This window comes from Typopeltis vanoorti, chromosome 6 (genome assembly GCF_054136105.1).
Source record: "Typopeltis vanoorti isolate ZY-2024b chromosome 6, IOZ_Tvanoo_1.0, whole genome shotgun sequence".
Taxonomy (NCBI): Eukaryota; Metazoa; Arthropoda; class Arachnida; order Uropygi; family Thelyphonidae; genus Typopeltis; species Typopeltis vanoorti.
Window position 1 is genome coordinate 107,945,848 of NC_143554.1, and position 12,239 is coordinate 107,958,086.

General features: G+C 34.5%; 1 protein-coding gene across 1 annotated transcript in view; it reads right to left on the reverse strand.

Moving 5' to 3' along the window:
• Positions 1 to 12,239, reverse strand: part of LOC150105784 (glutamyl-tRNA(Gln) amidotransferase subunit B, mitochondrial-like) — a 116,819-nt gene that overhangs the window by 7,368 nt on the left and 97,212 nt on the right. Inside the window, exon 11 of the mRNA XM_090394556.1 lies at positions 2,139 to 2,228. Within this exon, the coding sequence (XP_090250682.1) occupies positions 2,139 to 2,228 (90 nt within the window). The remainder of the gene's footprint in view (positions 1 to 2,138; positions 2,229 to 12,239) is intronic.

Below are 12,239 nucleotides of genomic sequence, written 5' to 3' on the forward strand. Positions count from 1 at the left end.
AGCAAATACAAATTTGAAAGACTATTTATGGAATCAGGCTCAGCCCAAAGAAACTCTCCAAACCTCAACAAATTTGATTGTATGTTCTCAACAAATTTGGGAGGCATACATCAGCAGACCTTCAGCCCAACTGCCAAGAACTACTTAGCCCACTAGAGGGTACCATCAGGACTTCTAAGAGAATGATAGCTTCATATCTTCATTCTCAGTTACTGTGTTTTAGTGCCTGCGTGCGCGTGCCTTTTTATAAGTTCCTTTTGAAAATGGCAACGTGACGTTGCTGAAATATCGGAAATATTTATTAAAGTATAATTTAATTTATATTCGGATCTACGTTGTTCAATTCCCTAAGTGATTTAGAAGTGTCTACAAGAATTGTCCATTTTCTGCAGCATGTTGTGCTTCTTTTGCTAATTCGTCAATATATTTTCTCTTGTTGGCTCTTGCAGCTCTCTTCACACTTTTATTTAGTTCATTATAGTGATTCTATGCACCTTATATAATCGTTCTGAATTTATATTGTTCATTAATGATTTAATCTTTTTTCTCTCTTCAATGAACTTCCAAGTTTCTGCAGTTAACCATTCTTTATTTTTCTTTTTTCTTCGTTTATCAATTACATCTTCAGCAACTTGATTCGTAGTAGAGGTAAGGTGTAGAGACAGTTGAAGATGTCCTCCCGTGATGAGTCTTCGGACTCCTTGGAGGTATCAGGAATAATAATAATAATAACTTCATTATATGCATTCCTTAAGTTTTTACAATAATCTTCTACTTTGTTGTTTTCTACTGTTACATCTTGATTTTCCTCTATTTCTAATATATTGAATCTGTTCTTTATCTCCAAAGCAAACGTTTCTCTTGTTTCTTTAATTTTTTAATATCAAATGCAGTTCTTGAACTTCTTTTCTTGCTTAATATACACTTTGAAGTTTTAATTTCAACTTTGTCACTAATAAGAAATGGTCAGAACCAACATCTGCACCACGTTTGACTCTCACATCAAGCATGGATCTTATGAATTTACTATTGATAGCAACATGATCAATTTGGTTTTTTGTGCTGCCGTCTGGTCCGATCCAAGTCAATTTATGTATTTCTTTATGTTTGAATCTACTTCCTCCAACGAAAAAGTTGTTCATTTCACAAAAGGATACAAACATCATGCCATTTTCATTTCGGTCTCCACAAGCCTTGAAACCTAAGGATTTTTCTTCTACACATAACCTTTTACCCACTTTTGCATTAAGATCGCCAATGAGTATTATCATATTGTGTTTTGGAATAGAATTTATTACTTTTAGGAGTTGTTCATAAAAACATTCTTTTATTTCTTCATCTGCATCATTAGTAGGTGCGTAAACCTGCACAACAGAAAGTTTGATAAATTTGGCAAATTATAAAACTTGGCTTTTATAATTCTCTTGTTTACTGGTTCCCATTCCATCAGACTTTTGGGTTCAATATTAGCGCAACTCCTTTTCATGCTTCTCCTCTGATCCAATATTGTCTTGTTATCTTTAGTTGTAAGTCTACAAAAACCAGTCCATCTGAGTTCACTGATGCCTAAAATGTCTAACTTGTAATTGTCCATTTCATTTGTTACCTGTCTAGTTTTTTCTCTACCTGATACAGTGTTCTGACATTCCATGATCCAATCTTTAAAATTTTTTATGGCTTCATAAGTGACTCTTTCAAGGGTTCCGAAAAGCTTTCCCCTTGGTGTGTGTCATATATACGTTATCCACATCAGACCAGGCTAGATAAGTCTTCTGGGGGTCTCACAAGTCAAGTCTGTTGCCAGGAGCATTTATTCATTCAGATTTGCAGTTTCCGTAATCAGATAATTTTTACAGGGAGAGGCGATTAGTCCTTCTGTCAACCCCCAAAAGGGACCCAGTTATACCCCCCCCTCCCCTGGGACTGGATCTCCATTTATTGCCTCTTACGATATGCAGGTGAGCGGTTGGGGTATCCTACTACCCACCCCAACACAGGGAATATTATCAACATCAATACCCTCAAATTCCTAATATGTACTGCCTGGAATAATCACAAATGGAAAAATTATCAAAAAAATAATTAAATCAAAAGACTGTATGGAAATAGTTACTCTAATAACTTGCATATCTACTCACCATTTTTGGTGATTTTTTAATGACAGCTTCACATATAATTTTAATCTCTTCACTGTCAGTAATCAGTGACCAACCATAAGCATCAACAATCTGAAATATAAGTTTGATTTATTAAAAATCTGAAGGTATCTATTCATTAAAACACTAAAAATTTGCAATATTTCTAATATGTATACAGGTTCTCAAAAAATTCATGAAGCAGTCCATTGCAAGGCAATTCACTGAATAACAATTCATTGAACAGCAGTTAATTTGAAGAGATGGTGAAAGTTTTTTCACTTGGTTATACGATAAATTAAAGATGCCAAGAAATTGTATTCTTGTTTTCATCCTTTATCCAAATGTAAGCAAACAAAGTTTGCTCGTGAAGTAACTTCACGACGACTACTTGATATATTATTATCATGTAATAATAATAATATTATTATTATTATATGACACCTTCGGGGAGTCCAAAGACTCATCGAGGGAGGGCATCTACTCTACAACTCTCTGATTCCATCATTTAATCCACCAACTACAACTACACCAATGCCAACTACCACTGACCACCGGCATTATCACAGACAATCACAAACATCCATGCCCATGGCGGGGATTCAAGCCCACAGCCTTTTGACTGGAGAGCAGATATGCTAACCACTTGGCCAACCAGGCCAGCACATATCCTTATGGACATGTATAATGCTATGCATTATGGGATGGGCCACTACCCAGACTAATTTCAACCTTTATTGAGGTCTTCACGCAAAAAACTTTGTTTGTTTACACTTGGATATAGGATGAAACCAAAAATATAATTTCTTGGCATCTTTAATTTATGGTATAACCAAGTGAAAAAAAACTTTCAACATCTATCTCTAATCCAGAGTACTTTAGTAATAAGTTGTGACACCTTTTGACTACTTATACATGGAAATATGACTTCTGCATTATCACTTCCCCGTCTTGCTCCTACTGATGAGACCTCAACAAAGGTCGAAAGTGGTCTGGATAGGGGGCCCATTACATAAGCATAGCATTATACATGTTTATAAGGATATGTGCATTGTATTATGGGATACTAAGGCAGTTATTGTGAAGTCATTAGCCTCTATATACAAGTAGTTCAGTCATGAAGTTACTTCACAAGCAAACTTTTTTGCTTACACTTGGATAAAGGATGAAACCAAGAATATAATTCCTTGGCATCTTTAATTTACAATTGAAAGGGAATTCATCAAAACCACAATTTTCCTCTCAAAATTAATAAAGAAAAAGTCATGCAGCTTCATTTTGATGATGTAAATTACACAGAAATAGTGGATATTAAAGATCTGACATTATTTCAAAGCCGAATGTTTGGAGAAAACCATAAAAGTTTTGTAAATTTGACCAGAGCTTATGAGAATATGATCCACAGCACTGGAGTTGCCTTAGATTGCACTACTTAAAAGAATGAGACCACTGCCCAAATGTGCCTATTTGCATTTGATAAAGGTTTCACTGGCCTGACAGCTGTTTCAAATTGATTTAAGTTAAGGTAACTCCAATGCTAAGAATTGTATCCTCATAAGCTTTCGATCAAATGTACGAACTTTTATAGTTTCTGCAAACATTCGGCTTTGAAATAATGCTGGATCTTTAATATCCACTATTTCTATGTCATTTCCTCTGAAATATTTTGACATTCCATTGTTAGCTAGTATATCTATCCCATAATATTAGTCAGTATTATGGGATAGATACTATGAATATTCATAATATCATTGAGAATTGAGACTTTTAGAACTTATTTTGTCTGTTTTAGAATATTATCCTGTTGATGTACATAATACTTGATTAAGGCTAGTAACATAACCTTCAATATTATCGATACACTCCATCAATACAAAAACCAAAACTTGTTTTGGTTTATTGGCAGATTGTACTCATAGTGGTTTCTTTTTAAGAAGCCTGTGAAGTGTTCTGATCTGTGTATTGGTGGGATCATGGTCTAAGGGAAAGTAGGTAGAGTTATCGATAAGCAGGGAGGCAAGCTTACCGTGTAATCTTTTTGGTTTATAACTACTATGGCATTCCCTTTATCTGCTTTGGTAATTACTATTCTATTGTGTTTTTTATTTTCAAGATAGTCTCATATTATTTTCTTGAGAGTTTGCTTTACAGTGGCTTTGCATGAATGAGTACACTAGCTGTATCCAGTCTGATATTGTTGGTAATATGAGTAGGAAGGGTGAGGATACCTCATTCTACTTGGATCATAATTTTTTCCTGCAGGAATTTTTCTAGGTGTATGTGTAGTTGTGGCCACAAATGAGTGTGCTAGTTGCTTCCTGCTTGAGAGTTAAGATTTACAGATAATACACATTTCAGGTTACAGTTAATAAACTGTAAACTGAAATGAAAGTTGCTTGACTTTGATTCTTTTCAAAGGGATATTTATTTTTATATTGACGAACATGGAGTAGTGGCAATCACCTCCTATTTAAAATCCCGTGTATACTCTTGTATCCTAGGTAATCTGAAGGCTATCAACAACAACATAATCACTAAAACTACTTAGCTTGAATGTGTTTGCTCCATGTGTTATGCATATTTTTATGTTGGAACATGATGTTAATAATGACAAGTATAATGTTCTAAGCAGAAATCAAACAGGTGCTTGCCATTGTTATCATTAGCTCTTTCATTTCTTATTCTGCTTAGGTCACAAACAAGAATCAGCATTCCTTTTTTTCTCTGTCAGTTGTCTTCTACTTTAAAAAATTCTTCTATTTTCTTCCCAAACTTCTGTGGGACCACAGGCACACACAAAAAAAAAAAAAAAAAAAAAAAAAAAAAAAAAAAAAAACCTCTAATTTCTCATTTTGCAATGTGCTCATATTACACTACTTGAATTAAAAAAAAAAAAAAATTATGTTGAGCCTATACACAATATTAATTATATGAGGCCTAAACCTAGATTTTGTTTATCCAGATAAAATAACATAACTATATGTTATTTTATCATGAAAAGATTTCATAAGACCAATAAGAAATCATGTAAAAATTCCAAAAAGTGTCTATCAAATGTTTGCTGGAAAAAAAGAGAATAAATGTCAAACTTGACTATAATTTTTGGAAAAATTTAATTTTAGATTCTTGATTTTAAAGATGAAATGGAAGAGATTTTTAACATCTGATTTTGTAATTAGCCAGTAAGAGGTGTTAAGAGAACTGACAAATATTTAGCAATACAGGGGTAGGACTGCCAGTCAAAGTGAATGTCTGCTGTATCTCACAGATTCATATAGCCACACTCATGACTTATCATATGAGATGCCAATTTACAATTTAAACATCATTATCTGAATGACACTGTACATTAATTATTTATCTGTGGTTATTCTGTTTGCTAGTGTTACATCAAAGAATTTAAAAAAAAAATTAATAAACTTCTTTGGTGTAATTTTGTCCATTATAAATCATTATAATAATGCTACAAGAACATGTACTCTTAAAATGTAGATAAGTTTTCATTAAGAAGTTCTGCTGTAATATTGATGAAACACAAAATGACTGTGTTTGTGTATATATTTGATTTATTAAACTTTTTATTGTTAAGCTACATTTGGTCACTCAAATAGATAATTTAAACTGAAATATATATTGATTTTTAATTGACATCAGTGATTGAATAGTTCTGTGACGCCCGATCGTTGACGGAAGAAATTCTCCTACATATTTATTGTCCAAACACCTCTCCAGCCTCCTAAAAGGACATATCAGAAAATCGGACACTTACGTTAATTCAAAGCACTTTATTGAAAAATTAAAAAAAACACCTCAATCTTAAAGATAAACATTCTCGCTAGCTTGGACATGGTATTTTTATTTACCAATGTCCCAGTAGAAGAAGTTATCAGTATCTTATACAATCTCTTCCCTGAAGATAAGGCTCACCTTTTATGTCATTGCCTTAAATCTAATTATTTTAAATGGCATGACATGATATATGAACAACTAAATGGCTCAACTATGGGCAGTCCTGTTCATGGAAAAGCTAGAAACAGACATCATTTCAAAATTAGATCCAAAGCCTTTAGCGTGGTGGAGGTATGTAGATGATATCTTCATAATTTGGAGGGACACAAAAACAGCTCTTTTGGACTTTTTAACCAAAAAGTAATTCTTTCCATCAAAAAATATAATTCACTTTGGAACTGGAAAAAGATAATCAACTACCATTTCTGGATACCCTAATCAAGAAACTAGCAGTGGACATATCAAGCTAACAATCTACTACCGCAAACCAACACACTGGATGCTATCTTCATTTCAAATTAAATCACCATATTTCCCAGAAGCTCAGCATAATACATATGCTCAAAAATAGAGCCACCAACATCATATCAGAAGAAAAAGAACTCTATGATGAACTTATTCATATATCATAGACATTAATAAACAATGGCTGTCCAAGGAATTTAATCAACAAGATTCTTCATAGCAACCCCCCACAACAACAATCTACCATCACTCAATACAGATCATCCATAGTTATTCCTTATGTGGGTACAGTGTCAAAAAAGATTGCAAAACTTCTTAAGCCTTTCAACATCAGAGTTGCATTCAAACCTGTCAAGACTATCCGTGATGTTTTAAGATCGCCAAAAAACATTAATGCTTTCTTCAAACACACTGGAGTGTACAACATCACTGCGCTTGTGGTCTAAACTATATAGGGCAGACATTGAGACGCCTCAAAATCCAAAAAAAAGAACATATAGGAGATGTTAATAACAACAGAACAGACAATTCAGGTCTAGCCCATCATTTCGCAATTATTACAAACCACACCATTGATTGGGATAGGAACTCCATGCCTTATCTAGAAGAAGACTTCCATTGTAGAAACTTCAAGGAAGCCGTAGTAGTCCGCTGTTCTGGAGAAAATCTTAACAGAAACCAGGAAATGATAATAGCTGACATATGGAAAATCTTAATAAGATCACTCAGTTTGCCAGAATTTCATTTCGCTCAAAACTACAGAGCATGCTCGCACAACAGTGACTAATACAACACGCTCCATGCGTGTAATGTTATGCGTCTGTTTTCATTTTTAATTTATATAATAGTGTTACTTTATTTTCTCTGTATAAGCCACTTTGAGTTTTCTCTTACCATTATAAGACCTGAAGAAGCTGAACAGCTCTGTTGGCAGAACTTGGCGTTGTATGTTTATAAAACACTGGTCAATTAAAAATCAATACATATTTCAGTTTAAATTATTTATTAAACTTTTTTTTTATATCTAGATGAAAATAAAATGTTCTGTAAGATAGGTATTTTTAGATGCATTTCATAAAATGCCTGAGTAGCTATTAAATTAGTTTTGTGTTCAAGTGGACCATTTACAGGCCACAAAAAAGGAAAGCAAGTCAAAATTGTATAGTACTGCTCTAGATGGAAAATTAAATCACATGTACAATAATATGTCCATGTGATTAATTTTGATTTCGACTGGACATTTTTATTGGCAAAAAAAAAAATAATTCTAATAATTCTTGTCTGCACCAGACAGATGAAATTTGGTATTTAATATTCTTTTGCTATTAGTCAGATTGTTTGTAGTTGCAAAATTATACAAAACAATGTCTCAAGTACATATAAAATGGGTTAACATTTCACAAAAATGAAATACTGAACTTTTTTGAAATCCCTTTCTTAAAAGAATACCACCACTCAATAGGGTTCTTTAAACGTAAATACTGACAATCAAAAATTCACATCTCATTTCATATGCATTATAGATAAACAATAATGGGCTGCTGAACCAATATTTATTTGATACATTACAGCATAGTAAGTTGAGGCAGAGAGAGCAAGGATTATGAATGATATTATTAGAAATGTGTGAAGAGAAAGTAGTGCAGTTTGTTAATGTGTGGAATGTTTGAAGGAAAAACTGAACTGTATAAGTGTGATGGACTGCATTTAAATGATTTTGGTGTGAGTCATTTGGAGAGATTGTGACCGGAAGGGATATTAATGAGTGTAGAGAATGAATCTGAGAAAGTAAGAAGCAATGTGAAAGAGTAGGAGAGTAAGGGAGGAGAGAGGGAGAGAGATTAAAGTGGTGCTTATGAATGGAAAAGTGGGGTAGCATGAATGTAGAGAATGAGAGAACAAGTGTGCAAAAAGACAGGGAAACAAGGAGACTCAGGATGGTAGGGGAATACAGAGTGAGAAAGATTGATGCAAAAAGAAGAACTGAATGTGTGTGTGTGAGAGAGAGAGAGAGAGAAAAGAATAGGATGGCCTGGGATGTAGAGAGAACAGTTGGATTTGAAGAATGTTCCAGGATGGGTAAGGAGAAAAAGAAAATGGCTTGAGGAAGGTATGGAGTGGTCATATTTAATAGGAGGTTTGTCCAGGACACTTCTGAACTTTTTAAATAAAAATTTTCCTAACTTAGTGGCTATTAAACCTTGCTGCCTTCAAAGTATTCTCCTCCACTTTGTGTGCACTGCTGCCAGTGTTTCTTTCATCCTTTGAAACATTTCTGGAACATTTCTTTCAGGATAATGCACAGTATGGCTAGAGATTTTTTTTCTTTATCGAGTCAATCGACTCAAAATGTCAGCCTTTCAGCATCAATTTCAATTTGGGGAATAAAAAAAAATCTGAAATCTGAAAGCACACCCCAACTCAGCATCACCAGAGTTAAAGATCAGTACTATCAACATAAGAAGCCTGACTGGTAAAGAAATGGAGCTAGCTGAGGAATTAGATAAGTACCAGATCGACATAATAGGGGTGACTGAAACAAAAAAGACCTTTCTGAGCAATAAATACAAAATGTTATATTCAGGCAATGACAATCAAGGAAAAGAAGGAGTAGCTATAGTATTCAACACAAAATACGAGGCTAATCTTCTTGAATGGCAGGCAGTCTCAAGTAGAGTGATGTGGGCAAATATCAGAATGGGGAATTGGACAATGAGACTTGTTTGTGTCTATGGTCCCACAGAAGGTTCTACTAAGGTAGAAGTGACAGAATTTTTTGATGCCTTAGAGAAAGCAACTTACAATGAAAAAGGAAAAGTTGTTCCTTGTTGGGATCTAAATAGCAGAGTAGGAAATGATTGTCAGAGATACAAAAATATTTTGGGAAAATTTGGAGAAAAGAGCAAAGCTAATAATAATGGCAAATACCTGTTGGATTTCTGCTCAGGACATGAACTGGTTATTACTAACACCATGTTCAAATAAAAATGTGTACAAATTCACATGGAGAGAAGAGGCAAGGAATAAGAAAAGTCTCATTGACTATGTTATTGTTGATAGCAATGTTTTTGTTAGGGTGTATTGATATGTGATGGATTGATATGGTACAAAGTGCCTTAGACAATAGAAATATAAGATCTGATAATGTTGGAGTCTTGACAAGTAACAGACTGATTTGGAGGAAAATTGTTGATAGGAAGTTAGTAATGATGTAAATTTTTCATGTAGTACTATCATATCCTGTACACCCCTTGAGGGTACATGTCAGGAATTTGATGATGATGATGATGAATAAAAAAAAAAAAAAGTCTGCTAGAGCAAGGTCAAGTGAGTAAGCAGGCTATGGCATTGCTTTTGTTGTTTCGTGTTTCGACAAACATTGATGGATTTGTAATGATGTGTGTGTGTGTGTGTGTGTGTGTGTGTGTGTGTGCAGGCACATTATCATCAGTTTTCCCTCCAAGCATCATGTCTTTTTTTTCTGATAGCCTCACAAAGGCGTAACTTTACCTCAAGATAATACTCCTTGTTCACTGTCTTGCCTTGTGAAAGAAATTTGTGGTGAACAATGCCTTCAGAATCAAAAAACTGTCATCACCACTTTGGCATTTGACTGCACTTGTCCGGCTTTTTTGGGTCGTGGTTACCTTTTTGACACCCACTGTGACGACTGAGCTTTTGTTTCAATGTCATAGCTGTAAACCCACGTCTCATTCCTGATGATGATTTATAAGTTTTCATCCCTATATTGGGTCGTGGTTACCCTTTTGAGCTTTTGTTTCATTGTCATAGCTGTAAACCCACGTCTCATTCCTGATGATGATTTATAAGTTTTCATCCCTATATTGGGTCGTGGTTACCCTTTTGACACCCACTGTGACGACTGAGCTTTTGTTTCAATGTCATAGCTGTAAACCCATGTCTCATTCCTGATGATGATTTATAAGTTTTCATCCCTATAAGCTTGAATGAAAAGCTCTGGACTCACATCAACTCAAATTTGTTTTTGATCACCAGTCAAAAGGCAAGGCACAAATTTGGCTGCAATGCATACCTAAATTTTGTGTAAAAATCTCATTACAGAGAGTTTTTGAAATGTTTATTTCTTCAGCTACCTCATGAACACCTAAACAGCGGTTAGAACAGATGACTTCACGAACTTTTGTAACATTTTCAGCAATCTTCAATGTTGATGGTCGCCCTGAACAGCGATTATTGTCAACTGAAGTTCGGCCATCTTTGAAATGTCCACTGCACATATGTTTGAGTCCGGCCTAAAACCTCATTCCCGAATGCTGTTTTTAACATTTCAAATGTCTCCACGCAAGATTTTCTCAATTTGATGCAAAACTTCATGTAAATTCATCAATCATAAAAATCATTCATTTAAAACACAACAAAAAATCGCTACACATACTGAACACGAGTTGACATAAACAGATGTAATATAATAACTAAGCAAAAAAATATCACATTGCAGTTTTCATTAGGCTATTTCCCAATGTTGCTACTAGATTGCAGCTAGCACTTGACACGATAATTCAAAAGTTTGAGAATTTCCTGAACACACCTCATAAGTAGTATCAGTGAAACTAGATATAGATCCAGGAATGAGCTGTTATGTTTCTATACGAATACCAGAAGTATCAGAAACAAAGAAAATGAAATGGTTGCATTGATTGAGTTTGTTCACCCAAAAATTGTTGGAATAAGTGAGACAAGGTTGGATGAGAATGACATCTTGATAAGAAGAGATGGAAGGGCACGATGTATTTCTGAAGACAGAAGGAGTTAAAAAAAAGGGGGGGGGAGGTGGAGTGATATTGATGCTAGAAAAGAAAAAGAGTTATGTCCATAGAAGATAGATATGCAAGGTGGAAATAATGACAGTGGTTTTGAGACAGTATGTTAAGAGATAGATGTGAATAGAATGAAATACTTCATTGGATATTGCTATAGACTAGTAATGTGGTGGACAGTGACTCTGAAATGTATAATCAAATAGGAAAAGGGTGATTTTAATTATGGCAATATAGATTGGGATGACGAGCTAGCAACTGGAAGTAAAGAAAATGAATTTCTTGAGTTTTTGAGGGTCTTGGATTTGTCAACTCATCTCATCAAAGGATGTCATTATAAATGAGGTGTCAAAACTCCCTCCAGTTGGTGAGAGTAACTATGAAGTGATTACCTACTGTGAAGAAAGGATATATGTGGAACTACAAGGCTGGTGATCATGAGAAGCTCAGAAGACAGCTTAGAAGTGTAGTGTGGAAAGAAGAGTTGGATATAAAGGAGATCAATGCTGCTTGGGTGCTATTCAAGAACTATCTAGTAGAAGCAATGCCTAAATGTATTCCAAGGGTCAGAAGGTTAACCCCTTAACGCACCCAACTGAGTTAACTCGGGTCCAAGAAACTGAATTTTTTCCACGCATGCAAGTTAATACGTGTGACCGTGAATTTTGGTTTTCCATATAAATACAACCGAATATACATGCTAGACAATTTTGTGCCTATTTCCTTTCAGCCGAGAAAAGTTGCCAATGGCGTGTATCAGCTATTTCGTTTGCATTTGCACAATTTTTGTCCACGATTATAACTGCCTAAATTTCTTTGAGCTTTTTTTTGATGATCAATTGATTCAACATGTTGTAGATGAAACAAATAGATATGTGAGGAGTCGTACCAGTGCTAAAGGAAAAACTTCTTGGTATGACACAAATCCAAATGAAATCACTAATTTTGACTGTTGTACTTTTGCAAAGTATAGTAAGAAAACCAGAATACTGTCATTATTGGACAAAAAATCCATTATTATATACACCATTTTTTTCCGGATTGTATGAGC